At 43.3% G+C, this 14,419-nt stretch overlaps 1 protein-coding gene across 1 annotated transcript in view; it reads right to left on the minus strand.

Annotated features, from left to right (window-relative positions):
• LOC311228135 (titin-like) overlaps window positions 1-14,419 on the minus strand; it is a gene marked incomplete at its 5' end in the record, with an annotated part of 258,753 nt that overhangs the window by 195,258 nt on the left and 49,076 nt on the right. The window contains 22 exon segments of the mRNA XM_084314050.1: window positions 592-879; window positions 990-1,058; window positions 1,721-1,999; window positions 3,510-3,788; window positions 3,973-4,266; window positions 6,052-6,330; window positions 6,559-6,837; window positions 7,421-7,699; window positions 7,922-8,200; window positions 8,627-8,905; window positions 9,051-9,332; window positions 9,426-9,704; window positions 9,828-10,115; window positions 10,232-10,510; window positions 10,600-10,881; window positions 10,974-11,252; window positions 11,865-12,146; window positions 12,443-12,721; window positions 12,900-13,187; window positions 13,298-13,576; window positions 13,670-13,948; window positions 14,164-14,355. Coding sequence (XP_084170176.1) covers window positions 592-879; window positions 990-1,058; window positions 1,721-1,999; window positions 3,510-3,788; window positions 3,973-4,266; window positions 6,052-6,330; window positions 6,559-6,837; window positions 7,421-7,699; window positions 7,922-8,200; window positions 8,627-8,905; window positions 9,051-9,332; window positions 9,426-9,704; window positions 9,828-10,115; window positions 10,232-10,510; window positions 10,600-10,881; window positions 10,974-11,252; window positions 11,865-12,146; window positions 12,443-12,721; window positions 12,900-13,187; window positions 13,298-13,576; window positions 13,670-13,948; window positions 14,164-14,355 — 5,892 coding nt within the window.

A 14,419-nucleotide genomic window follows, 5' to 3' on the forward strand; every position in this document is an offset into this window, starting at 1 on the left:
GAAGCATGGAAGACCACCGAGTAGTACATCTGACTGCCATTATGGTCTCTACCTTTATCACAACTGTTAAATGTTATTATGGTCTACCTTCACCACAGCTGTTAAATGGTATCATCTCAGAAATGTATCAAATGTCAAATGTATCAAATGTCAAATGTATGTCTCAAAAGGTGAGACAAACTACATTTTCAAGGACACTGTTGCCAAGTACAACCTAGGCTGGATTTCCTCTAGGTTTACAAATCAACGTTACCACAACACAGGCTATTTCCATTACAGTAGTAGAAGCAGCAGTATTTGGGATCCACCCATGGGAAGGTTTTTGTCTTTTATTTTTTATTGTACAACGCGAAGAAAGATGAAGACACTCAACTCAAGAGGATGGAAGCAAGACAAAATAGCTCTTTCTAATACTAACTCCTTGGCTGAAACAGGTTTGCGAGATGTAGAACCAAGAAGATACAGTCACACCAGAACTGTATCAGAACCCAATATGACACGACGACGCCACTGGTCGATCCCAGATAGATTTTTTGTAAAGAACGATCTCAGTCAAAGACCATATCACCATGCCAAAAACAAGCATGTTACCTTTTACAGTGACCTTGGCCTTGCAGAACTCACTACCAGAGGCATTGGTAGCCTTGCAGAGGTAGTCCCCTGCATCATTCTTGGTGGCCTGGCTGATCTCCAGGCAGGCAGTACCGTTAGCAAAAGTGACCTTAGTGTTTCCGCTGGATGTCAGCTCATTCCTGTCCTTCATCCACTGGATCTTCAGCGGAGGAGAACCCACCACGTGGCACCTGAGGCTCAGCCTCTCGCCCTCAGTCACCGTCACCGGTGTGAGAGGGGAGTCAAACTGTGGAGCCTTTTTGGTCTCTGAATAGGTTAATGGGAAAGAAGGAGTGCGGTTAAAGACACGGTTAAACTACCAGCGTGGACAGGAGCTGAGAGCCTGACAACATAACCTTCTATCTTCACCATCTTACCCTGTCGCTCCGCCTTGGGCTCAGAAGGCCTCTTGGTGGCGGTAGGAAGGACTTTGGGGGCTTTGTGTTCTGTTAGTAAAATACAAAGGTAAGAATATGAAGCCATAGTCCATAAGGCCATCCAGTTCACCAGCAGGAAGGAGAGAGGCACAGCAAGATATAAAAAATTAAAAATAAATACAAAAGAATAATGAAACCCAAGATTGGTTATCGTTAGGGAGTACCTCATTATTGTTACCAGACTACTACTAAGTCCAACTCAAACCAACCAATCTCTACCAGGACAAATATAGTAATAACCATATTGGTTAATGTTATCATGAAGTACCTACTGGTATACCCTCCGCCACAACTCAAACCAACACACAATATCCGGAGCAAAATTAACCATATTGATCATTGATTGATTGATTAAAGTTTTGAACTATGAAAGGTCATAACTCCTACGCCGTGAGTCAGATATACAGGAAACTTGATCCAGACATCAGTTGTACAAGAGGCTTGTTGATATCTTTTAGTTTTCAAGATATTGACCAACGAACTTCAAAAGAGTGTGAATAAGCACATAAATAGATGCAGGTCAACAACCATTAGGACAATAATCGCCATATAACTACCTGAAACATTAACAATAATTAACCATATTGATTATTATTATGATGGCGTGCTTCTACTAGATGTGATGAATGAGATGTGATGGCCATGGATGGTATTATGATTATTATTATTACCTATTTTGACATGAGCATGACAGGTGTCAGAGCCTGCTGCGTTGGAAAGTTCACATGTGTATTTTCCAGCCGCCTCCACCCGGTCGCTATTGAGCACCTCCAGGACGCAGGCAGAGTCTGTGGTTTTAACATTATACTGGTAAGAAGCCCAGATGAACTTGTCGTCCTTCTTCCAGGTCACAGTGACCCGCTGGCTTCCAGTGTACCTGGCCTCGAGCCTCAGAGGCTTGCCGAGCTCATGGGCCACGTCCTCCATCTTCTTGACGAAACGCACAGGTTCTGAAGAGGAGCAACGTTTGAAATCAGGTAATTTACAGGTCATTTACGTCGGCATGCGGAGGTTGGAAATGCTATGTGTCCCGGAGGTTGTTGAATTCCTGGTTCCTAGGAATCGATATTGTCATGCTTTGGAAGGAAGGCTGCGTGAACTAGAGCCGTTATCCGTTATCCGATATCCAGAGGAATCCGTTGTTTGTTTTCATGGAAGGAAGAAATACTATGTGAACGGCGGTAGTAGTAGCTGTAGGAATAATGTGGTGGAAAACATGCAATAAAGGAAAAGAAAGAATAGAAATACTATGTGAGTAGCAGCAGTAGTTACCAATAGTGATGAACCCATGCCTGATGAACACAATGATAGCAATAGGCTGTTGTCTTGGTCAGGGATGGGCATGAGTAACTCGTCGAGTAACTCACCATTTCAACTGAACTCAAGTAGTTTTTGAGGGAACTCAATTTGGGGGTGGGTTACCAAGTACGTCCACTAAAAGTGCTTGCTTTTGCCACTGAAACAGAAATCTCACTCTGAAATCCCACAAGGCGTGAGTTGTTGCAGGAAGACAACAGTGGAAGTTGGAGAGGAGAAAACATCACAGCAAAAGGTTTGTTGCGTTGGAATTTAAGCTAGCTTAAAACAGATGCACAAACAGCGGTTTGTGTTTGTGCATTTCCAAATTGTGCCAACAACAGGTCGCTCACTTTACATAGTGTTCATAGACGAGGCGGCTGGGTGGCGCAGCGGAGATTGCGCTCGTCACCAATGCAAGAGACTCCGGTCTCGAATCCCGGTGTCAGCATTGCCTCCGGCTTGGGCCAGTCGTCATACTATCTCAATTGGCAGAGGTAGCGGGTGGAAGTCGATGGGTGGGGATTGGACGTTGTGGATAGCGACTCCTACAGGTCGGTTGGGGGACGCCTGCACAGCAGAGACAGGAAGTAGCGGGGGTAGTGTGAGCCTCCCATGCGTTACACCTCGCCACTGAGAGTCCGCGCTGTCTGGTGAAAAGATGCGTCAGGCTGCCTCCTCGTGTACCGGAGGGGACACGTGATGCAAGGCTTCTATCCTCCCTACAACCGACCAGTGGGAGGCATAGTCGAGCAACGTTCAAGACAGGGGAGGGGAGAATTGTAAATACGAAATTGGGATGGGAGAAAAATAGAAAATAAGGAGAAAAACATAGTGTTCATAGACTATTGATATGGACACGCTGAAGTTGTGGCTAGCTAACTGTTAGCGTTAGTTGTGCTAACGTTACATGGACCTTAGCCACATCTGCGTTTCCATGAGTGGAGAGACCTGCTGCAGACAGAGTCGAGGTAATGTAATTATTACAAATGGTACAAATGGTTGGTTTTTACCGACAATAAGCCTTGTTATTGCTGCCATGCTCTTTATGCATTCTAAAAATAGATTTGCATAGCTCACTACTCAAGTACTACTCGAGTAATCCATGTACTCGATCTGGGAAAACATTACTCGTGCCCATCCCTAGTCTCGGTTAGCAGTTACCTAATGTGACATTAGCGTGGCAGGTATCAGAGCCATCTTCGTTGGAAATTTCACAAGTGTATTTTCCAGCAGCTGCCTCTCTATCGCTATTCAGGACGTCCAGGACACAGGAGCAGTCGGTGGTCTTCACGTTGTACTGGTAGGAGGCCCAGATCACACGTCCGTCCTTCTTCCAACTCACGTACACTCTCTTGGTGCTTCTGAAAGCGACCCTGAGGCTCAGGGGTCCACCCACCCTGAACGTTGTGTTTTCCAGCTTCCTCGCAAAGCGCACTGGTTCTGTGAGAAGCAATAGCGGTTATTAAAAGCAGAGCTGATGATGAGCAGCATGCAGGATTGCAGAATTATAATTCAAAGGTGAATCCATAATCATAATTCAATGGTGAAATTATGAGTGCTTCGAGAGCTTAGCCGTAAGCCTTAATGTTAACGTTAGCAAATGAGAAAATAGCAGAGAGGATACCTTTCTTAGAGGTTTTGCAGATCACATAAGCATCACAGACAGCTGAACTGTCAGCGTTGGTGATTTCACATGAATAAACCCCAGCTGCCGCTTCTCTATCGCTGTTCAGCACTTCCAGCACACATGACGAGTCTGTGGTCTTCACGTTGTACTGGTACGACGCCCAGATCAGCTTGCTGTCCTTCATCCAGGTCACCTGCACTTTCTGGCTGCCGGTGTATGTGCACTTGAGAGTCAAGCGTTCGCCCAGTTTGTAAGATGTGTCTTCCAGCTTTTTGGCAAAGCGCACAGGTTCTGAGAGAGGCAATAGTGATGTTAGTTTGCAAGGCATTTGTGTCAGCAAGCAAGTGAATGAAAATGAATCATTTGAAGGGATTATGTGAATGAATTGGAGATTTCTGAATGTCATATCATGACTTTTACGGAACATGACTGAGTATCATATCATGACTTTTACAGAACATGACTGAATATATCATGACTTTTACAGAACATGACTGAATATCATATCATGACTTTTACAGAACATGACTGAATATCATATCATGACTTTTACAGAACATGACTGAATATAATATCATGACTTTTACAGAACATAACTGAATATCATATCATGACTTTTACAGAACATGACTGAATATAATATCATGACTTTTACAGAACATGACTGAATATATCATGACTTTTATAGAACATAACTGAATATCATATCATGACTTTTACAGAACATGACTGAATATAATATCATGACTTTTACAGAACATGACTGAATATATCATGACTTTTACAGAACATGACTGAATATCATATCATGACTTTTACGGAACATGACTGAGTATCATATCATGACTTTTACAGAACATGACTGAATATATCATGACTTTTACAGAACATGACTGAATATCATAGCATGACTTTTACAGAACATGACTGAATATCATATCATGACTTTTACAGAACACGACTGAATATCATATCATGACTTTTACAGAACATGACTGAATATATCATGACTTTTACAGAACATGACTGAATATCATATCATGACTTTTACAGAACACGACTGAATATCATATCATGACTTTTACAGAACATGACTGAATATCATATCATGACTTTTACAGAACACGACTGAATATCATATCATGACTTTTACAGAACACGACTGAATGTCATATCATGACTTTTACAGAACATGGCTGAATATATCATGACTTTTACAGAACATGATTGAATATCATAGCATGACTTTTACAGAACGTGACTGAATATCATACCATGGCTTCTCTAAGAGGTGAAGGGGCTGTGATGTACTGTATGAGTAAGGGAGGAGGGTTACCTAGTCGGACATGTGCATGACAGACTGTAGAGCTGCTAGCGTTGAAAAGTTCACAGGAATATTTTCCAGCAGCCTCTACTCTGTCACTGTTGAGGACCTCTAAGACACAGGCCTTATCTGTGGTCTTCACGTTGTACTTATAGCAAGCCCAAATGGGTTTGCCATCCTTCGTCCAGCTCGAACGCACGTTTTGGCTGCCGCTGTATGTGACCTCCAGCTTCAAAGGCTCGCCCACCCTAAAGGTGGTGTCTTGTAGCTTTTTCACAAAGCGCACAGGTTCTAGGAGAAGCAATGATGACGTTAGTAGCCTGTCAACATCTAATTAGACAGTAGATTAATGAAATTATGTGAAATAATCCTACTTCACTATTCTCTTGCGATGGAAACATAATGCTTCATGGGGGGGGGGGGGTAGTCAAAATAGATGAGGATTTTTATCTAATGGCTGTTTGCATTAGACAGCACTTATATGTGATGTTTATCAGTTGATTTTACAATCACTACAACTGAAATGAGGTAAACTTGTCATAAGTTGATGATTCACAGTTAAGAGTCAAATCTGTTGTTTTCAATGAGAGCAACTGGGTTTAGCTACAGCGGTATGCGTCCTGTTTACATAGCGGCATAATAATGAAATAGGACCATTAGAGGTGGCTACTGCTAGCAAATGTGTGGTGGATTGTTACCACTAATGACAACTGTGGAAGTGAAAATAATGAGATACATGTTAGGTGTTTTACCTAGCGTGACCTGAGCATAGCAGATAGCAGAGTTCTCAGAGTTAGAAACTTCGCAGGAATATTCCCCAGCAGCTTCTACTCTGTCGCTGTTGAGAACCTCTAGAACACAGGCGTCGTCGGTGGTCTTGACGTTGTATTTGTAGGAGGCCCAGATGGGCTTGCCATCCTTCTTCCAGGCGACATACACCCTGGGGCTGGCGCTGTAGGCGCAGTATAGCGAGAGGGGCTTGCCCAGCCTGTAAGTAGTGTCTTCAAGCTTCTTCAAGAAGCTCACAGATTCTAAAGGAAGCAGGGCGTGATGTTAGTTACTGTTTGTTTATGTTAATATGCTGGCAAATGAATATTTGTGCAAGGATCGACTTGCTGAATGGGATCGGTATGATGTATAATATACCAAGAATGACTATTAAAAGCAAAGAGGAGAGAGATATCTGTATCCTTATCTTTATCACAAGCTCTCAATATGTGAGAGTTTGTTTGTTTGTTGAAATAAATTCACAGCTTTACCTATCTTAACCATAGCGTGGCAGATATCAGTGCCCTCTGAATTGGAAATCTCGCACGAGTATTTTCCAACCGCTTCTCGCCTGTCGCTGTTCAGAACCTCCAGGGTGCTTGTGAAGTTGGTGGTTTTGACGTTGTACAGGTACGAAGCCCAGATGGGCTTAGCATCCTTCATCCAGTTCACATAGATTCTCTGGCTTCCAGTGAACTGGCACTCGAGTTTCAGAGGACGTCCGATTTTATAGGAGGTGTTTCTCAGCTTTCTCACGAAGCGCACCGGTTCTGAGAGAAGCAATGGTGGTGTTAGTTAAATGTAAGCAGTTGATTATAGCATTTCTACTAGGCACGCTGAGTATACAAGCTGCTACATAGCATGGTATGATATACAAGAGATTGATTATTGTTATTATTGATTATAATTACAAGACATTATGGAATGCAGTGAGTCAACTGGTAAAACTAGAGGTAGAGAGGAGGATGAGAAAGAAGCTGGACGCTATCATGGAGAACCCCTCCCACCTCCTCCATGACGAGCTAGCTAAGATGATGAGCACGTTAAGCCATAGACTCATCTCCCCCTCCTTTGTGTCAGTAGCCATCAGTACAGGAAGGCCGCCAATAGCTGGAGAACTAATGAACTGGAAAACTGTTAAAACTGTTAGAACTGTTTGACTCTTAAATACTAAACCCTGCACAGACTCAATCTGCTATTATTCTTATCGATAGAGTATACATTATCTGTATTTTAGTGATATTTCTATTACCTTGCCTGTACCCTCCCTCCCCCTACCCCATGCTGCTATGACACCTGAATTAATCACCTGAAGGGGATTAATAAAGGACCACTTGACATGAGTTGATTTACCTAGTTTGACATTAGCATGGCAGACATCGGTTCCTTCAGTATTGGAAATTTCGCAAGTGTATTTTCCAACTGCTGCTACTCTGTCACTGTTGAGCACTTCCAAGACACAGCTGGAATCGGTGGTCTTCACGTTGTACTGGTAAGAGGCCCAGATTAGCTTGCCATCCTTCTTCCAAGTCACAAACACTTTCTGGCTGCCAGTGTATGTGCATTTGAGAGTCAAAGGTTCACACAGTCTGTAGTAAGTGTCTTCCAGCTTTTTCGCAAAGCACACAGGTTCTGAGAAAAACAATAGTGGCGTTAGCTGCATGTTAGGTTATCTTAGCGTATGCTATGCTAGCAGGAAAATTACAGGGAGCATGCAGTAATCTCAAATGAATGAGAGCAAATTGTTATGTAGTTATTTGAGATAACCATTACCGGTAGAACTCGATTGTGAAGTCGATAAATAGTCTTGAATTGAATTAAATCCAGTCGATGTGTTAGTGTTAGTGACTTTACCTAATGTGACCTTGGCGTGGCAGATGTCACTTCCAGCGCTGTTGGAAAGTTCACACGTGTATTTTCCAGCTGCCGCGGGCCTGTCACTGTTGAGCACCTCCAGGACGCAGGTTGAGTCGGTGGTTCTAACGTTATACTGGTAAGAAGCCCAGATGGGTTTGTTGTCCTTCATCCAGGATACATAGACCCGCTGGGTTCCGGTGAACGAGCACAAAAGTCTCAGTGGGTGACCAACCATGAAAGTAGTGTCCTCCAGCTTGGTGACAAAGCGCACAGGTTCTGAGAGACGTAATATTGACATTAGATATGCATTCAAATGTTGACATATGTCAATCCCAACAAAAATTGACAACAATTTCAGCTGCTTTCTGATTCCAAATGTTACTTGTATTCAAGACTTGAAAAAGATCCAGCAAACCTTGAACCAAGAAATATTAGCGGTATGAGATGCTGTTCCAGCAATATTGTTAGCTATACAAAACGATTAGTCTTCTTTCAACAATGGTCATCTTTAGGATAGCCTTGTTATCTATATAAATTGGGTATATATATAATATATATATATATAAGAATATCTGGCAATACGATACTCAAAACTAACAGGATGCCCTGTTATCACTTGGACAGAATGAGCGGTTGAAATTTGTCAAACAAGACGAGCAAAGACATGGGGTGAAAAGAGACGGGGAGGAAAACGAGTGTCACCTTTCGCCATCACTTTGCAGCTGGTGGAGGCTGATCCGATGCGGTTCTCCGCCTTGCAGGTGTAAACTCCATGGTCGAACTTGGTAGTTTTGCTCAGCTTCAAAATGGCGACACCGTGTGAAAAGTCCATTGAGCAAGTGTCGGATTTGCGCAGCTTCGCGGTGTCCCTGAACCAGACCACCGAGATGTCAGGGGTGCCTGCGATATGGCACTGTAGGGTAACTGCTTCTCCCACAGTTGCATCCACTGGCTTCATCTTTTCAACAAAGTGTGGTCGTTCTAAAGTAAGGGATGATGTTTGGTTAGTGGTTGGTGATGAATTATTAAAGATGTAATGATGAATAATGAAGAGTAGTGATTTCGATGAATTATTATTACAAATTAAATAATAATCGGATGTCTATGTTAAAGCTAATGATTTTACCTAGAAGAGTCACTCGCGCCTCGCATTTGTCACTTCCGACTCCGTTGTCAACCTCACAAGAGTATCTACCAGCTGCCTCCATCGTGTCTGACCACAGGACCTCCAGGATGCAGGAGGTGTCGGTGTTGATCACATTGTACTGGTAGGAGGCCCAGATGAATTTATCCTCTTTAAACCAGGTAACATTTACCCTGGGGCTTCCAGAGAATGTGACCTCTAGCCGAAGAGGCTTGTCTTTTTCACAGGTAATATCCTTCAGCTTCTTCACCAAGCGGACCGGTTCTGAGAGGAGCAATACCGCGATTAGTTATGTCACTATCTTAACACATATGTATAAAGCAGAATGAGGTATGTAAATTGTTGGGCTTAACAGACCTTTCACAAACAGGTTAACAGGGCAGCTTTCCTTTCCAGCATCGTTAATGATCTGGCATGTGTACTCTCCAGCGTGGTCTTTCTCCACTGCATGGAGCACCAGAGTAGCCACACTGTCTTTCAGAGCAATCTCACAGGCCTTTCCATGGTGCATCTCCTTGGTCCCTCTGAACCATTTGACTTTCAGAGGGGCACAGCCTCTCACTCTGGCTGAGAAAGTGACATTTTTGCCAGGGAGAGTTTCCTTCATCTGAGGTTTTTCCACAAAAGATGGCGGTTCTGGGTTCAAAGAAATAAATATAGTAAGAGTTGTTTAAGTGTTAACTTTCTGTAATGAACCAGATCCCAGACTAAGAAAGATGTTCATAGAATGTGATGTTTTCAAACTCTATATCTACTGACCTGTAACATTCATAGAGGAGCTTATCTCACTGGCACCTGCAGTGTTAACAGCCTTACATGTGTATTTCCCAGAGTCAGACAACTTGATAGTTGAGACTATCACTTTGCAAATGTTGTCGCTGAAGGTAATGTCATAGTTTGGGCCACTCTTAATCTCCTGCTCCTTGTGGAACCAGGAGATGGTGAACGGTGCAGAGCCTGAGACCTTGCACTCCATCTCACCAGGTCTACCCGCAACAAGAGGGGTGTCTTTCAACTTCCTTAGGAAACTTGGTGGAATCATCTTATCTGTTTTTAAAAAAAGACAACAAGTGATTGGTATTGCTGAGCCGATAGCATTATACCAGAATCCCAATTATATAATTGCTATTCAATACCAACAAAAGGACACTATTTGCACCGACCTGAGATGTCAAGTTTGATTTTGCTGGAAGCAGTGCCAACATCATTGTGAACCTCTAACTTGTATTCTCCTGCATCAGGTTTGTCAGCTGAGCGAATCTTCAAGCTGGCAATCTTCTTTGTGAAGGACATTTGACACTTGGCACCAGCAGAGAGCTCTTTGCCATCCTTGAACCACTTGGTTTTCAGTTCTGGTGAACCAGAAACAGTGACTTCTAGAGCCACGTTCTCTCCTGTCTTCACAGTCAGAGACTCTGGGCTATCCACAATAGCAGCAGGTTCTAGAAAGTAGGGAAGAATATGTTTAGCTAATTGAATCCTATCATTGTATTTTCTAGCAAAGTAAGGCTCACCCTGAAGTGTTACTAACCTAGAACGTTCACTTGACAGACACACTCAGCAACTCCGGAGTCATTCCTCAGTTGGCAGGTGTATTTGCCACCTGTGGTGGAGTCAACCTTAGGGACCTTCAGAGTAACCACATTGTTCTCAAATGTGATTTTCCTGTTGTCGCCGTCTCTGAGAATGTGATCCTTGTCCCGAATCCAGGACACAGTAATGGGCACCGAGCCTTTGACTGTGGTCGTGAGGGTCATCTCCTGACCAGCTCTCACCGACTGATCCATCAGTTTCGTGACAAACATTGGTGATTCTGAATAGTGAGGGGGAAATTAGTGATGAGAAGGAGTGTTTAAGCGGAGACTGGTATATTAAAGATACGCGCTCAGGACATGATTTACTAACCTTTCAGGCTAACTGTGGTACGGCAGGTCTCACTTGCTACATGGTTTGCAACCCTGCATTCATAAAGACCAGCATCGGCCGTCTCCAGCTTCATAATGTGAAGGGCAGCAGAGCTGCTCGCGTTCACCATCTTAAATTTCCGACTGTCCTTCAAGGGCGTTCTGTCTTTGTACCAGTTAACCTCGAAGGGTGGTGTGCCATACATCTCACATAACAGACTGACGTCTCTGCCTTTATGTACCTCCACTGGTTGGGGCGTTTTGAGGAAAGATGGGGCCTCTAGAAAATTAAATTGAGAGTCGTTAGCAACAATAATGTTCACGTCAAGCACGTTGCATCCCTGCAGGCAAAGAGGGTCCAAGGGAACAAGGTCTCTGAGGGACATGCTCATGTTCAGTCCATGCTAGGAGCATCCACACTGTACTCCAATCACTGTCCAATAGTATCAACCGTCAATAAGAAGATTAGTGGCACCAGGGAGTCATTAATCAATCAATAATGTTCATGCTACGGTAGGATTGTGATGGTTTAAAATGGGACAAAGGGACATAGATCATTCCATCAAAGCCACTAAGAGACAAGTCACACTAAAGGAGGAACCAATCTGAGATCCATGCTATCAAACACATTGAGAAACAATGTATCAACTGTAAATTAGACACTGGACTCTTATAATCAAGTGGCCATTAAATACATCCATGCTGAGGTGATTTAAAACATAAATGCCAAATAAAGACTGAACGTATAGAGACGTCGGATTCAATATCAACACAAGGATCAGAGAGGAAATCATTCATTGAGGTTCATGCTACCACATTTCCAGGGAACAAAACATCACAGAACAGGGGACAACTGAAGTGCACAAGACAATAAATGCATTCAGTAGCTGACCTTGGACGGTGAAAACGGTGCTACAGCTAGCACTGCCTGCATCATTATGAGCCTCACAGGTGTAGACTCCGTTATCCGCAAACTTGGTAGAGTGCAGCTGAAGGTACGCCGTTGAATCAACAAAGGTAACCTTATAGTTGCCTCCGTCAGTGATCTTTTGGTCGTTTTTGTACCAGCACATCTTCAGAGAACGTGAGCTGGTGGCCTTGCACTCCAAACGGTATCCCTCGCAATCCTTCACAAAGGTACTGGGGGGCAGTTTCAGGATGAATTGAGGAGGTTCTGCAAAGCCAATAGAGGTTGGTTAGTAACTAGCTCACCTACCGTAATCACAGCATGAGGCGAAACTTGACAGAGATATGGACGATACAAACAGGTGGTGGGATGATGACAAGAGATATGGATGATGCAAACAGGTGGTGGGATGACGGATAGAGACAACATTGATAACCCTGTAAAAAGAAATGGTCAGCATCAATGTAACAGGTTGGAGGTGAAGATGAAGACAACGGAGTGATGGAGGTAGAAGAAATGGTTCATTCAGTGATGGTTGTGGACAAAAAAAGAAGAAGTCCAACCTGTCACTAGTAATTCTGCTGAGCACTTTGCAGCGCCTGCTTCGTTGCTAATTTGGCAACGGTAAATCCCACTCTGTAAAGGTCCAACTGAATAAAGATCTAAGAAAGAAGAATATTCCTCCAGTCCGAGCGCACATGACGGCCCGGCCATGAGTTCAGAGCCATCCTTGAACCATGTGACGGCGAAAGGAGGCGTTCCTTCAAACACACTTCTGAAGTGTACCGTAGACTTTGGAACGACAGCCTGAGACTCGGGCACGGAAACGAAGCTTGGTGGAACTAAAGAACCATAGAGAAACATTATTAGAGATGCATCATGGGACATGTTGGCTTCAATTATCAAAATGAATAAAAGCCAACCATAGAACTCTATTAACCATAAAACTCTTAACCACGAAACTATATTAACCATAGACCTCTATTAACCACAAAACTCTATTAATCATAAAACTCTAACCTTTAGCAGTAAGGGCTCCACTGCAGACACAGCTGCCTGCCTTGTTGGTTACTTTGCAGGAATACTGTCCTGTATCGTTGCCGCCAGTGAGCTTTAGCTCCAGTGAGACGGTATTATCAATGTGCGATAACTTATACTTGGAGGTACTGGTAATCCTTCGGCTTCCTGCGCTCCATTCAACAGATATCGGCAGAGAGCCAGAAACCTTACACTCCATAGTAACCTGCGAGCCTAAAACCTCCTGTATGTTCATCAATTTCTTGATGAATGTTGGTGCGATGACTTGCTCTGTTTCAAAGAATAAAATCAAAAAGGTATAGTTGGTAAAGTAGAAGAAATAGTATTTACTATACTTATGATGTACTTATGATATCAGGGTTCAAGAGTATCCTACTAACCTACGACAACCAACTTGACTGTGCACTTGCAGGTGCCGACAGAGTTTGTAGCCTCAAACAGGTAGTCCCCTGCTTCTTCCAGCCGAGAGCACTGAATCTTAAAGCTACTGAGGTTGTTCTCATAGTGAAGTTTATGCTGTCTGCAGGAGACCAGGTCGTTGCCATCTTTAGTCCACTTGACCCTGATCTCAGGGCTTCCAGCTACTCTGCACTCCAGACTGACTGGATCTCCAGTTGTCACATTGACAACCTCTGGTTTCTCTAGGATCGTAGGGGGTTCTACAATACAAATAATATGATGTGAGTGCTGGCTATTAGCAATGACATAATATTAGGTTGAAGTAGCATTATGCATGAAGCCAAAAGATATACCTTGCACCACGAGGGTGGCAAAGCACTTGTCCTGCCCAGCCTCATTTACGGCCTGACAAGTGTATTTCCCACTGTGCCCGCTCTCACAGGCAGGAATCCTGAGAGTGGCCATGTTGTTCTCAAATGTCCTCTCGATGTTAGGATCCTCCAAGATCCAGTTCTCATCCTTTTTCCATTGTACAGACAGAGTAGGAGCGCCTTTCACAATGCACTGAAAGACTGCAACGTCTCCCAAAATAGTGGAGACATTTTCTATCTTCTTGACAAATTCTGGTGGAGCTAATGTGAAGCAGATATGTTCATTGTAATGGCAAACAGAAAGTGTACATTGATCAATGTAGTATGTTGTGTACATTGCTTTGATGTTTATCAGTGTAAAATCAAAGCAACAGTGGCAATTAACAAACCTTTCATAGACATAGCAGCGGAGCCTGTGCAGTTTCCAACCTCATTGGCTAACATGCACCGATAAGAACCGACATCTAGCAAATCACAATCACGGATTTCCAATCTCATGACATCATCTGCATCAGTAATGATGTGCTTTGTGCTGGAACTGATCTGCGTGTTGTCTTTGAACCATGTGATCTCAAACGGATCAGTCCCTGCCACCTTGCATGCAAACACAGCCACGGAACCTCTGACAACATCAAGAGGCATCAGCTCTTCAACAATGGAAGGGGGTTCTGAAATTTACAAACATTTTATAAAATAAGTAATCTTATATTCTAGTACTGAATTGATTCATGT

Source organism: Notolepis coatsorum (assembly GCF_963971535.1).
Source record: "Notolepis coatsorum genome assembly, chromosome: 5".
Taxonomy (NCBI): domain Eukaryota; kingdom Metazoa; phylum Chordata; class Actinopteri; order Aulopiformes; family Paralepididae; genus Notolepis; species Notolepis coatsorum.